The sequence below is a fragment of the Vigna unguiculata genome, unplaced genomic scaffold (assembly GCF_004118075.2).
Source record: "Vigna unguiculata cultivar IT97K-499-35 unplaced genomic scaffold, ASM411807v1 contig_520, whole genome shotgun sequence".
Lineage (NCBI taxonomy): Eukaryota > Viridiplantae > Streptophyta > Magnoliopsida > Fabales > Fabaceae > Vigna > Vigna unguiculata.
In genome coordinates, this window is record NW_021011237.1 from 1 (window position 1) to 13,088 (window position 13,088).

The 13,088-nt window shown below is 37.6% G+C and overlaps 1 protein-coding gene across 1 annotated transcript; it reads right to left on the minus strand.

Annotated features, from left to right (window-relative positions):
• Positions 1-11,124: 11,124 nt before the first annotated feature.
• Positions 11,125-12,558, minus strand: LOC114172268 (F-box/kelch-repeat protein At3g23880-like). Its single transcript, XM_028056855.1, has one exon. It carries the CDS (start codon positions 12,443-12,445, stop codon positions 11,261-11,263), a length of 1,185 nt encoding a protein of 394 aa, XP_027912656.1. The 5' UTR covers positions 12,446-12,558; the 3' UTR covers positions 11,125-11,260.
• Between the last annotated feature and the right edge of the window lie 530 nt (positions 12,559-13,088).

Here is a 13,088-nt window from a genome sequence, read left to right on the forward strand (position 1 = left end):
TGGAAGCCTTTATGGCATTTAATAGTGATTGATGTGATAAGGAAAGTACTAGCTCAAATGGTGAGGAGTACTTTATCGTGTGAAAGGATTTGGGTTTGAGTCTTATGTATGCCAATTGTGTTTATTTAATTATTAGTATTTTTAGTAATATGCTTGATCATGTTAAGTTATATATAATCATAGAATTATATTAATCATCACGAAACATGAATTGGTTAAATGGTATGCATTGATATGACATTGGCAAGGGATGGGCTTGAACCTTGGTGAACCTAAACTAAACTTTCTTTTTGCCAAAAGGACAAGGAAAAACCCTAGCTGAATTGGTAGCCAAGGGAGGCTGGAGAATCAGCCATAATGGCCCTTGAATGGTATTTACAAGCACCATTAAACCAAATTTTCGTTTTGGTAATTAACCTAGCATTAAGGCACACTTAAAAAGCCAATTTTAGGTTAGAAGAAAGGTTTGCAAGGTTGCCATTGTTACATAGTGAGAGGAGAGCGAATTTGAGAGTGTGTTGAGAGAATTAAGAGTCTGTTTGGAGCTGCAATGCGGGAGCACTAAGGGAAGACTTTTTTTTTCAAGAAGAAGAATCTCACATTCAAACTAAGCAAAGGAGACCAGGTAAGGGGTGCTGATTAACGTCGTTTTAATTGTTTAAAAATTAAATGTATGTTGTATCATATGTTATTGCATGATCAACGTCTATTTTTGTTGAATTTCGTATTTTTGGGAATTTTTCCAAAACCGCCTAGCGAGTGATGAACTGCCGCCAGGCGACACATGCATTTTGCCTATTTTTCTGGGTTCCTAATAGGAACCGCTTGGCGGTGAGCTTAGTGCCGCAAGGCGACGCAAGCCCCGCCACCCGGTTTTCTGGGTTGATCATGAACTGCCTGGCAGTGAAGAACACCCGCCAGGCGATGCTTTTCGTTTTGATTCAATTTTTGGGTTCTGCATGTTCTAGGTTGCTTTGGTTCGGTGGAAAAGGAATTTTAACAACATTTGGACCAAAAGGAAGGGATTAATTGTGAAAAAGTCATGGTAGTGCGAAGGAATCAAATGAGATTGGCTATGAATGAATGTTAGGGTGGAAGAATTGCGATTTTCGGAAATTGGTATAACAAATTGCGTAATAAACTACAAAATTATTGGATGAATTGTGATCCTAAACCTTTGAGTGGTGAGTATTGAGTCGAAATGAGGATGGTTGGGCTGGTTGAGGTTCGTAGGCGCAAGGGAAGGTTGCTGGGTTCCTTGAACTGCAGGAACCGCATGGCGGCACCGAATTGGCCGCCAGGCACCACACCAGAGGTGCGTGGTGTGTTGATTCACGAAAAATGCTATTTTCGTACTTTTCGCGCAACAGTAACCGCCGAGCAGTAGTTTATTCTCGCCGGACGAAAGTCGTCTGATTTTGGGCGCTAGGCGCCACCAATTTTTCTGGTTCGCGCAGTTTCGTAAAACTGCATTTCCTGGTTCGTTAATCGTCCCGATTTAGGTGAAATTTGACAGGTGGTCCATAACATGTGGTTCTTCACTTTGAACGGTGGAGATTGGATTTGGAGGTCAATAGCTAGAGATATACATTACTTAATATTGCTGATTTTGGAGTTTGTAAAATACATGAATAAGCCCTTGATTAGTTCAAGTAACTTCTAATGAAGCATAATTGGGTTATGTGGTAAGTCTCTATCAATTTGAATGTTCCTTTGGGTTAGTCACATGTGGAGAATTGGTTTGGTTAAGGCATGTGTGTCAATATTAAATTGCATCGGTGCATAAGATCATGTGCTTAAAATTTTTAGAGTGTCGCTGCTTATATTTTGTTTGAGCATGTTTGGGATGGTCTATACGACTAGGGGATGAATGCACATGTGAGATGCTATAAGTAGGGATGTCAACGGGGCAGGTATGGTACGGGTAGTAGCTCCCCCGTACCCTACCCGCTGGATAAATATTCGCCTCATACCCGTACCCATATCCGTCGGGTATCCGTTATGCGGGTACCCGTCTATTTTTTTCATATCCGCGGGTATCCACGGGTACCTGCGGGTATTTACAAAAATATTTTAAAAAATAAATATTTAACCATAATTAGTGCTTAGATCAACAAGTCCCCTTTCTCCGATTGATTCTTGAAAAACAAACAAATAAAAAATCACTACCAATTTATATTGTAGTTTATTTTTGAATAAAATATTAAAGAAATTACTAACTTTATAAGTTTCATGTTTGTTCAATTTTAATCTAGAAGAGCCTTAAAACATAAGAAGTTCAGTAAAAATTTCTAACAATCACTTAATTAAAATATCTAAGTAAAAGTGTTAATTTCATTACCTTCCATGTTGGTCCATCACCAGTCTTAGAGACACATCAATGCCTCCACAGTATATGGAAGTAATTTACTCATTTGTGGGGTAAGAATCTGACCACCATTATTGAATGAAGACTCATAATATTTTTTACTAATTTATATATATATATATAGAAGGGTACAGTTTAGCGGGTACGGGTATCCACCGGTAAGGATACTATGATACCCGTACCCGCCCCGTTAACATGCGAGTATCAAAAATACCCATACCCGTGGGTAGCGGGTATCCATTTTTAATATCCATTTCCTACCCGTTGTGGGTTTTATCCACGGATACCCGCGAGTACGGATTTTTTTGACATCCCTAGCTATAAGGCCTAGAACATTATAGATGGAAATGCTTTTCATTAGGGGTACTCTAGAATGAGAGCAAATGAGAGCAACCTGTGTGAAGTGTACTTGAACCTGAACTAAAACCAGTAATGTGCAAGTACTGGTGTAGCGACTAGCGGTACGTGTCCCCCGCCAGGCGATTTTGCTATAGCAGATTGGTGTTATGCTTGTTATGATGTGCGTGATCTACAAGGCTTCTAGGATATCTTAAAGGTCGGCTTGCTGGTGTTCCTTGAGTTGAGCTCGGAACGTATCCCTTGAGTTGAGCTCGGGATAGGGGTTAAGCATGTGGCATTCCTCGAGTTGAGCTCGGAATGGCATCCCTCGAGTTGAGCTCGGGATGGCGGATGAACACGAGGAACCCTTGAGTTGAGCTCGGGTTGGCGAGTGTTGCCGATGTGAGTGTGCTGGTTGTGGCCAGTACGGATGGGTCCAGATAGATTGCCCTGCTCAGTAGTTGACTGACGAGTTTGGTAGTCTTGGGACGTTAAAAATTATGTTCGTATATGGGAACTCCACCTGGCGTTACGGTGTATGATCCGTAGCATGGTTACCCGCATGTGCTCTATCGGTTGTGGCCGATAGGTATGGCAGCAAGACACCTTGAGGTACCCACTAGAAGATGTAGAACACAAATAACATGGTGGTGGCCATGTGATGTGATATCAAAGGATGGAATTCCTTTGGTGTGATTGTGTGATTGGTATATTTGTGTCATATATATATATATATATATATATATATATATATATATATGTTTATTTTGTTAGCTCACCCTATCTGCTTGTGTTTGGCGATGATCGTGTACGTGGTACACGATAGCAGATGATGTTGCAAGTGGATCTGGTGAGGCTCAACAGCGGAGCGGGGAAAACTCATGGGAATAGTTTTATAGAGTTTTATCATTTATGGTTTTGGATTAAAAATGTAATCTATTATGAGACTGTTTTGGTATTTCATTGAATTTTGAGAAGATTTGAACTCAAAGTTATCTTTATTATGAAATAAATTATTTGAAATTTCCCACGTTTTTGGGAAATGGATTTATAATTAATGCGATTTATTTTTCTTATTTTATTTTTTTGTTTAAACCCGTAATATCCTAACAGGATGTTACATTTGGTATCAGAGCAATGGTTTTCAAAAGATTTTTGGGCCTTGGGGAGTGAGCTTGACGCGTTTCGATTGTATCTTGTGTGTTATGGTTAAGTTCTAATGCTTAACTGTATATGTTTAAGCTTAGTAACAGTGTCCTTGTTGGGTTTTGTTGAGCAGGCAAGGAATGTTGCTCTTGAGGCTTAGGAAAAAGTGACGCTCTTACCTGGTTTTGGTGAACAAGTAAGGGTGGGGCTCTTGTCGGGTTTTGTTGAACAGACAAGAGTTGTGTTTGTGAGGCTCAAGGAAAACAACACTCCTACTGGGTTTTGGTGAGCAGGTACGGGTTGGACTCTTGCCGATTTTTGGTGAGCAGGCAAAGGTTGTTGTTGTGAGTCTTAGGGTATGCAACGCTCTTACTGGGTTTTGGTGAGCAGGTAAGGGTGATACTCTTGCTGGGTTTTGATGAGCAGGCAAGAGTTGTTGCTTACGGGTCTTAGTAGAAGCAGCGCTCTTACTGGATTTTGGTGAGTAGGTAGGAGTGGTACTCTTGTTGGGTTTTGGTGAGCAGGCAAGAGTAGTTGCTTATAAGACCTAAGGAAAGTAATGCTCCTACCAGGTTTTGGCAAGCAGGTAAGGGGTATTACTTGTCTTTCCCAATGTGTTGGTGCGCAAAGGGAGAGGTTCTTTCCAAGAAGCGTTGGTGCGCAGGAAAGGAACTTGTGAACTGGAAGTATTAAGAACAGAAAATTTCTTGGTAGAGTGATGAGGGTGCACACTCATGACTATATCTGAGATAGTTTCCCTTCTTAATTCTAAAGGTTTTGGTAAAAGAGAAAGGTGATAGGATGAGTTTGTCTTTTATACTTTCTTGTTATGTTTGCGTTTTTGTGATCTGTGTGTGTTATCTGTAATGGTTGACTACAGAATCAAGGTCAAACTTGATCTGTTTGTTTTGCAAGAGTTGGGTAGGGATTTTAAGAAAATCTCTTGATAGAAGATGTGAGTACGCAGAAGGATATCTCGGTGGGCAAGGAAAGCTAAGTTGGTTGGATGAGCCTAAAAACGACATTAGGACCCAAAAGCAACGCGTTAGGCAAGGGGATCTTCAAGAATGAGTTCTTAGGATTAATACCTCAAGTGTTGCGAGAGGAATTGAATTCAAGGGTTAGAATAAGGAGAGGTGTTAAAACGTCAATTGGTGTCGCGAAGTTGGGAAGTTAAATTGGTACTACTCTCTAGTATAGGTATAAAGTTGGAGGTAGTAAGTGGTGGAAAGTACGAAGCAAAGGTTAAAACAAAAGGGTAGAGACCAAGAGGGATAATCTCAAGTTAAAGGTAAGTTGAGGCAGAGCTCGGATGATTAAATTGAAACGGGAAGACCAATCTGGTGGTGAGAATATAGTGTGTTCAAGGTTTTATACCTGGGTAACTCATAGGAGGTAGTTGAAATTTGTTAACAAGGACCGCGATTCAGGTCAAGAGTATAAGGGACATCATAATGGGGGTGGCTCGCAAGAGAGACAAGTTTGAGTTGGGACATGAGCTACAAAGTAAGTTGTTCTTAAGGGAAGCAGGATGATAAACGGTGATGGACTGATTGAAGCAAACAAGCACATTCAAGGATACAAGGTATAAAAGTAGTACCTGAGAGGTGAATTTTGTGTTAATGGAGATCGTATACTTTGGGTTGTGCCATAAGAGATTTGGGTTCTGATAGTCTGCAAAGGGAGTTGGTAGTGAGAGGTTGGTTTTTTTCGACTATAGTTACGGCCAAGGGAGAAGTATTCTCGTATGGTGGGCTACTGGGGATCAAAGGATTCAACCTTGAGATTAATTGGAAATCGACTCCTTTGTGTGATTGGGACAGAAACGAAAGGAAAATTGGTTATTCCCTGCTTTCCTTCCCTGATCGAGGGGATACCAACAAAGTGGCGTAGATGACACAAAGGAGATAAATCGACCGTGGAGTACTATTTATTGATCAAGAGGAAAGAAGGGGGCAGAACATCATGGCAATCCGAGTCGGACGAAATATAAAGGCAAGGGATTGTAATTACGAAAGATTTCTTAGATGCGTTTCCAGAGAAGGTGCTAGAATTTTCATCTATAAGTGATGGGGTTCACTACAACGTTGATGTGTCAATCAAAACCAAAAGAAATTGTATTTAATGGGATAGTTTCTACTGAGGGTGTAAAAATTAAAGAAGCAGGTGGAGGAGTTATAGGGGAGGTAGCGGTGTAGACTCAGTGAAATCGTCAGAACAACAAGTTTGATAAATCTTGCAAGGGAGGTAATGATATGTTAAAACCATCCCAGGGTATGTCTGGGTAAGGAGGAGTGTAGAGTTGAACAAGACCAAATGAACATGATAAGAAAGAGAAGTGGGTGAAACAAGATCTCGAAGACCTAATAATAAGGAATCAGTGTAAACCCCAGAAGGATTGCAAGACTTAGTGGATCGCTAAGGAAAATTCAGAGAGTTAAACTATACAAGTGGAGTATTGACCAAGGCATGAGTGGTACCGTAAGGGGCATTGGATGGTAAGAGAGGAAGAATGCAATGGAATGGGTGATAGGATTGGGAGCCAGTGATTATTGGACTGAGTTGCTATAGTCGACAAAATTAAAGGCTATTTTAATCCAGGATTGTATACGTGTGTCACAAAACAAACAAAAGTTATATGTAGATAGGAGGAGAAGGATATTGGAGTGTGAGGCTGGAAAGCATGGGACCCTTAGCATTACTCCAATTATTGGCATTGGAAGAATGATTAAAATCAGGAAGCTAACTCTGAAATTCATCAGACGATACCAGATCACGGGGAGTATATGTCCAGCTGCATACGAGATTTCTTTGTCACAGCATCGGACAAACTTACTAAATAGTTTTCATGTGCCACCGTTGAGGAAGTACGTTGCAAGTTCGATGCACGTGTTAGGGAAGGAGGACGTTTAGGTGCGAGAACCCTAACGCTGAGACTAAGATCAGTGAAAAATCTTAGATTCCCAAGTCAAGCAGCTCAGAAGGAAGGAGATACGAACTGTGAAGGTTCACTAGGAAGAGGCAATCCAAGAGATGACATGGGTGGTGGAAGACCTCATGAAGAAGTCTTATCCTCACCTATTTCTTGGTAAGTCCTATTTTCGAGGACGAAATTTTTAAAGGTAGGGGGAATGTAAGACCCGTGAAATTTAATTAAATAAATAAATAATTAATTAATAAATGCGGGTCGTGGAAGCCTTTATGGAATTTAATAGTGATTGATGTGATGTGGAAAAGTACTAGCTCAAATGGTGGAGAGTACTTTATAGTGTGAAAGGACTTGGGTTCGAGTCTTATGTATGCCAATTGTGTGTTATTTAATTATTAGTATTTTTAGTAATATGCTTGATCATGTTAAGTTATAATATAATCATAGAATTATATTAATCATCACGAAACATGAATTGGTTAAATGGTTATGCATTGATTTGACATTGGCATGGGATGGATTTGAACCTTGGTGAACCTAAACTAAACTTTCTTTTTGTGAAAAGGGCAAGGAAAAACCCTAGCTGAATGGCAGCCAAGGAAGGCTGGAGAATCAGCCATAATGGTCCTTGAATGGTATTTACAAGCATCATTAAACCAAATTTTTGTTTTGGTAATTAACCTAGCATTAAGGCACCCTTAAAAAGCCAATTTAGGGTTAGAAGAAAGGTTTGCAAGGTTGTCATTGTTACATAGTGAGAGGAGAGCGAATTTGAGAGTGTGTTGAGAGAATTAAGAGTCTGTTTGGAGTTGCAATGCGGGAGCACTAAGGGAAGACATTTTTTGGCCAAGAAGAAGAATCTCACATTCAAATTAAGCAAAGGACACCAGGTTAGGGGTGCTGATTAACGTCGTTTTAATTGGTTAATAATTAAATGTATGTTGTATCGTATGTTATTGCATGATCAATGTCTATTTTTGTTGAATTTCGCATTTCTGGGAATTTTTCCAAAAATCGCCTGGCGTGTGATGAACTGCCACGAGGCGACACATGCATTTTGCCTATTTTTCTAGGTTCCTAATAGGAACTGCCTGGCGGTGAGCTTAGTGCCGCCAGGCGACGCAAGCCCCGCCACCCAGTTTTCTGGGTTGATCATGAACTGCCTGGCGGTGAAGAACATCCGCCAGGTGATGCTTTTCGTTTTGATTCGATTTTCGGGTTCTGCATGTTCTGGGTTGCTTTGGTTCGATTTTCGATGAAGTCCTTTATCATCATTTCCTTATTGTAGAACAATAATCCCACTTCACGACAAACATCATTATCAAAAATTACGTCTTCACCAGCTGCAGTCAACCCCAAACAAATCTACACATCTTCACAACTTAATTGTACGAAGTGTTGCCTAATTTTTATGAATTCGCCATTTCAAACCCATCGACTATCAACCTCTATTATCAGTGCACAGTTAATGTTCAACTCGTCCTCCAACTTCAAGTACCATCTAAAAGGAGTCAATTCAATTCTAGAAAGATGATTAGGTCTCAATACACGGTTCACTTGAACAATATACTTTGTTTGGCATCAATGTTCAATACAAACCTACAATATAACGAAACAATTAAATAAAAAATCACAAATCACAAATCAAAATAATCTACAACATATGAAACATAAGACTAGTACATGACTACATAGCAAAATTGCACTCATATCCTTCTCTATTGATGCCTTCACTTTAGTCACTATGGTTTAACTTTACTTCTGACTTCCTTCTCCAACTTTTGCACTGATGATTGACGCTTAGATTAATCATCCATGTAAGGTAATGCAATAGTAATCAACAAAACTATGCACCTTCATGCCAACAACAAAATCAAAACACACTCCGCAATCAGGATTCAAACACTCAATCAAATATTTTGGTACAACAAGCAAATACACAAAACCCAACAAAATTTTCCAAATACCAATTTAGGGAAAAGCATTTTCAAAGGAAAACGAACAATTTGAGAAACATAAATGATTGAAACTAACAACAAAAAAGTAACCCTAACCCAAACAACTCACATTCCAACAAAATACAATCTTCCACCTCCCCTTCTCAACAAGTATTAATTAGAAGAAAAGTGAAGAAAAAAAAAAGCTTTACTCAAAAACAACTTCCTCTACAAAACGAACCCCCGATAAGCTTTGACGACAAAGACAAAACCCTCAAACACTAACGCGACGAAGCTCACCATGCCACTACACCAAAAATGGATGGCTACTTTCCAAGGGATATGGAGGCACAACATACGAAGGTTTCCACCAATGGGTAAGCCCACACCCTTGCAACGAACAACACCAACACATAAAATGACGGATAAAATGGGGTTTAGGAATGAATGGTGACAAGAGGAAGAATAAAGGTTCAACAAGATTCATCACCTTTTCAATAGTTTATCTGTCGCGGTTAAGGATGATGAGAATGTGCTCTCCAGTACAACAACGACACTCGCAGGTTTCTCCCTTCGTGCCTCTTGCGCTACCATTCAAACAAAAAATAGAAAGTGAAAAACCTTTCTCCTTTCATACAGAACCAATGTGCATTTTGAAATTAAAAAAAATAGAAAGTGGCGGTGACACGTCAGGTTGTAAGAGAAGTTGTAAAAATTGGTGTGTCACTATGTCATTTTCCTTGGGGAGGATCCACGAAAGACTACAAATCGAGGCACAACTTGAGTTTTATTTCCTTTTCACTTCACGTTCACGGTGCAATGTAGGGGTTAAATTTTTTGCCAAGCATCTATGTTGTTCCTTTTCACATGATTGGTGGAAGACCATGGACCCTAAATGTACTTTGTTTTCATTCTTTAAAGCTTTTGGGTTTCATGAGAGAAGTCATTCAGGTGTGTAGTTGCATATTATTTGGGTTCTCTCTCTTTTTTGGTACATGAGGGGTCCACATACACATAAACTTATTCTTTTTCCTTCCTTTGTGGTGTAGTTCATGTAATTAGCATATATTCCAATGTTTTGATGGGTTGAATGTTTGTCTAGGATGTGGTTGATGGGTTGAATGTAAGATTCCATCACGTCTAGGATGTGGGGCAGCCTTGCATTTTCCTTTAATTTTTTCTTTTTACAATTGTGTGTCAGACCTTGTGGTTTGGAAGATTACCTTTTATATATTTATTAGTAGCATTTGGTTCAATTAGATAAATCATTCACGGGTGTAAGTGCATGACATTAGGGTTATAGTTTGGATCTTTTCTTTAATATAACCATTATATTTTACACGTTGGGAGGGGTTTTCTTTATGGAAATTTATTTCTCATGCATGATGTGATTGTAATTATAATGCTTAAGTATATTACTTGGATGTGATGTTTAGTATTAAATGCAATGTCTTATTTTGGTAAATCTCTTTTATATATCAGTGGTTATGGTTAGCTTACCCCTATTTGTTTGTTTTGTGTGTTTATATGTGTGCAATGATCATATGATGTGCATGTTATATAGGAGCAGGTGATAATGCAGATGATTATGGCGCGGAGTAGATTGACGAGAGGAAGTGGTAAACTCGAGATTTTTATTCGTTTTTATTAAGTTGTTTAACTTAAGTATCAAAGACGATGTAATTCTCTTATTTGTCATTGTTATTTGAAATTTTTTAGACAATTGATGTTTTTAACTACAATATTTAATAAATTAAATTCTAAGCTTTTACTTAAGTACGTTTTTTCAGTAATTGTTTTCCACTAAAAGTATACGATTTATATAACTCTTCATGACATCCCAACTTGGGGTGTTAAAACTATAAAATGGATGAGAGTGAATAATGTTTTTGTCTTCTTATTAACATGAACTAATATGTTAGCCATTAACATTTGATTACTTTCATTAATCTTAATAAATAAATTTTGGGATTCATATAGTAAGAAAATAAATAATATCATAATAAGAAGTAGTTTAATTTAAATAGATAGATAATTTATATATATATATATATATATATATATATATATATATTCTAATACATGAGTAACTAACTCACTTAGTTAATGTATTTTAAACAAAACAAACTTCAATCTATATTTAAAAAATCAACATGAGATGTAAAGTAATTCAAGTCAATGGTTAACATAATTGAACACTTTGACTTTTTCCTAAATTTTAAGAAGGAACATTAGCACATATTTGTGGGTAAATTCAAATAAACAATTATAATGTAAATATAAACCAAGTTGTAACATTGATGACAATTTAACACTATCATAGGATAGTTTGCTATATTCACAAATAATGTCGAGTAATTGTGATACAAAATTCCATTACAATGATTAGTTGTATTATATTTATAATTTCCACTTTGCCACAAAGGGGGGCATAAACTGAGAGAACTACAATGAGAAACTGACAAGCCACTTTGGATATTTGTAGGAGAAAACTCTAATATAAGTAGTCATAAGTCATTTAGGTGAAAACAAAAGAAGACATTATGTATTTATCCTTCGATCGGAAAGACTTTTCTTATAAAGTATTATTTGGCAATTACGTTCATGTACATTGACACCAAGCTTCTCAATCAGGTTGGTTCTTAAGTCAAACCAAGCTAGGTCACCATCATTTGTTTGGAAGAGTATATTGCCCATATTACTTGTTCCAATTGGAAACGAAAGTGAAGGTAAAGGTCCAATAGTAAAGATTTTAGTCCATGTTTCTTTCTTACCAACTTCAACCAGAATTGATATGTAAAATATAGTTGTATCGTTATAATTTGACATTAAAGCAATGAACCCATTTAAGAGAAATAATTTTCTCCTCACCAAATACAAATTAAAATCATTGTATATTTCTATGGGTATATCTAAGGGTGTGAGGGTGGTATAACATACCTCATTGCTTATGTCAAATGATACCAAATATCCTTCCTTGTCATTGTTACACAACCAATGGCACATTCCCTTTAAGTAGAATGTATCATTAATACCCTGGCAGTTAAGCAATTCAATATTAAGTTTCCTCCAAGAATTACTTCTTAGGCTATAAATCTCCCATAAATCTCTAAAATCCCATTCCCCATAATTAATTCCGTCCAAGTGTCCATCTTCAAAATAACATACGTTTCTAATCACCTTATAATCATCTCTAGCCCAATCATACCCAAATCCTTCATATTTAATCATAATGTCGACATAATACGGTATATCCTCAGTTGGGCTAGGCGGTGTGACCTTACATTCATTGGTAGAAGGATTCCATAAATACACAATTCCTGTACTTTCTAGGTAGAGGCAAATAATTCCATTAATACTAGAAGAACCCAAAATATAACATCCATAAGCGTGACCTTCTATATGTGGATTTGGCCAATTTAATATTTCCAAATTCTGAAACTTATTACCACAAAGTGAATATAAGGAAGACTTAGGAATAATTTGGTTGTTAACTGGACCGAGGCATAGTAGGAGAGAGGTATCATCAAAGCATGAATTTTGGTTCCATATCAAATTAAAGCGCAAAAGGTTCGTGAAATTTGGATTTTCCAACAAGAGAGCCCATGATTTGCGTATGCACCCAAATCTTTTAAGAGATTTCAATGACAATTTGAAAAGAACGTTGAATTCAAGATGATCTGGTAAATGTTTTCCAAGATTTTGAGCCACAAATTTATTGCGCATCTCTTGGTCGTGCAACCAATTGTTAATGAGTTTCCAATGGTCTTTGGTGTTCTCGCTCCAAAGGTAAATAGGATGGGTAATTTGTTGACAGTCTTTGCTAATGAGATTCTTGATGGTGGTCTCTTCCAAGTACTCCAACTATTGACAATAATAAGTGAACAAAAGATGTAACATAAAGTATATGAATGACTTAAATTGAACAGAAGAAATAATGTAAAATAAGTAATGACTTAATTTATGTACTTGATCGTCCTTGAGGAAGAGGGTGATTTTAGTTCCCCTAGGGAGTCGTTGGTCATCGATATCCTTGGTTAAAAAGAAAGAGGAACCAGGTTGAGAGTCCCAAATATATTGGTCATCGTCATTATGCTTGGAGGTGAGGATAACCTTATGAGCAACCAAATAAGTAGAGTAGAAGCCAACACCTAAATTATCGACCAAATCTAAAACAAACACACAAACACACACACACACACACACACGTGAATACAATTAATGACAATGCAATGCAAATGAAAGTGGAATATCATCACCTACCTACCTACTTTGGTTATGCCAATACCATTGTCGATGATAGAAAGTGTTTTGTTAACCTTGTGAAGGATTAATCTAACAATTAGTTCATCATTATTTAAAATATTTT

Excerpts from the sequence above, each read along its gene's own strand:
- LOC114172268 (XM_028056855.1), bottom strand. The coding sequence starts at position 12,445 with ATGCGCAATAAATTTGTGGCTCAAAATCTTGGAAAACATTTACCAGAT.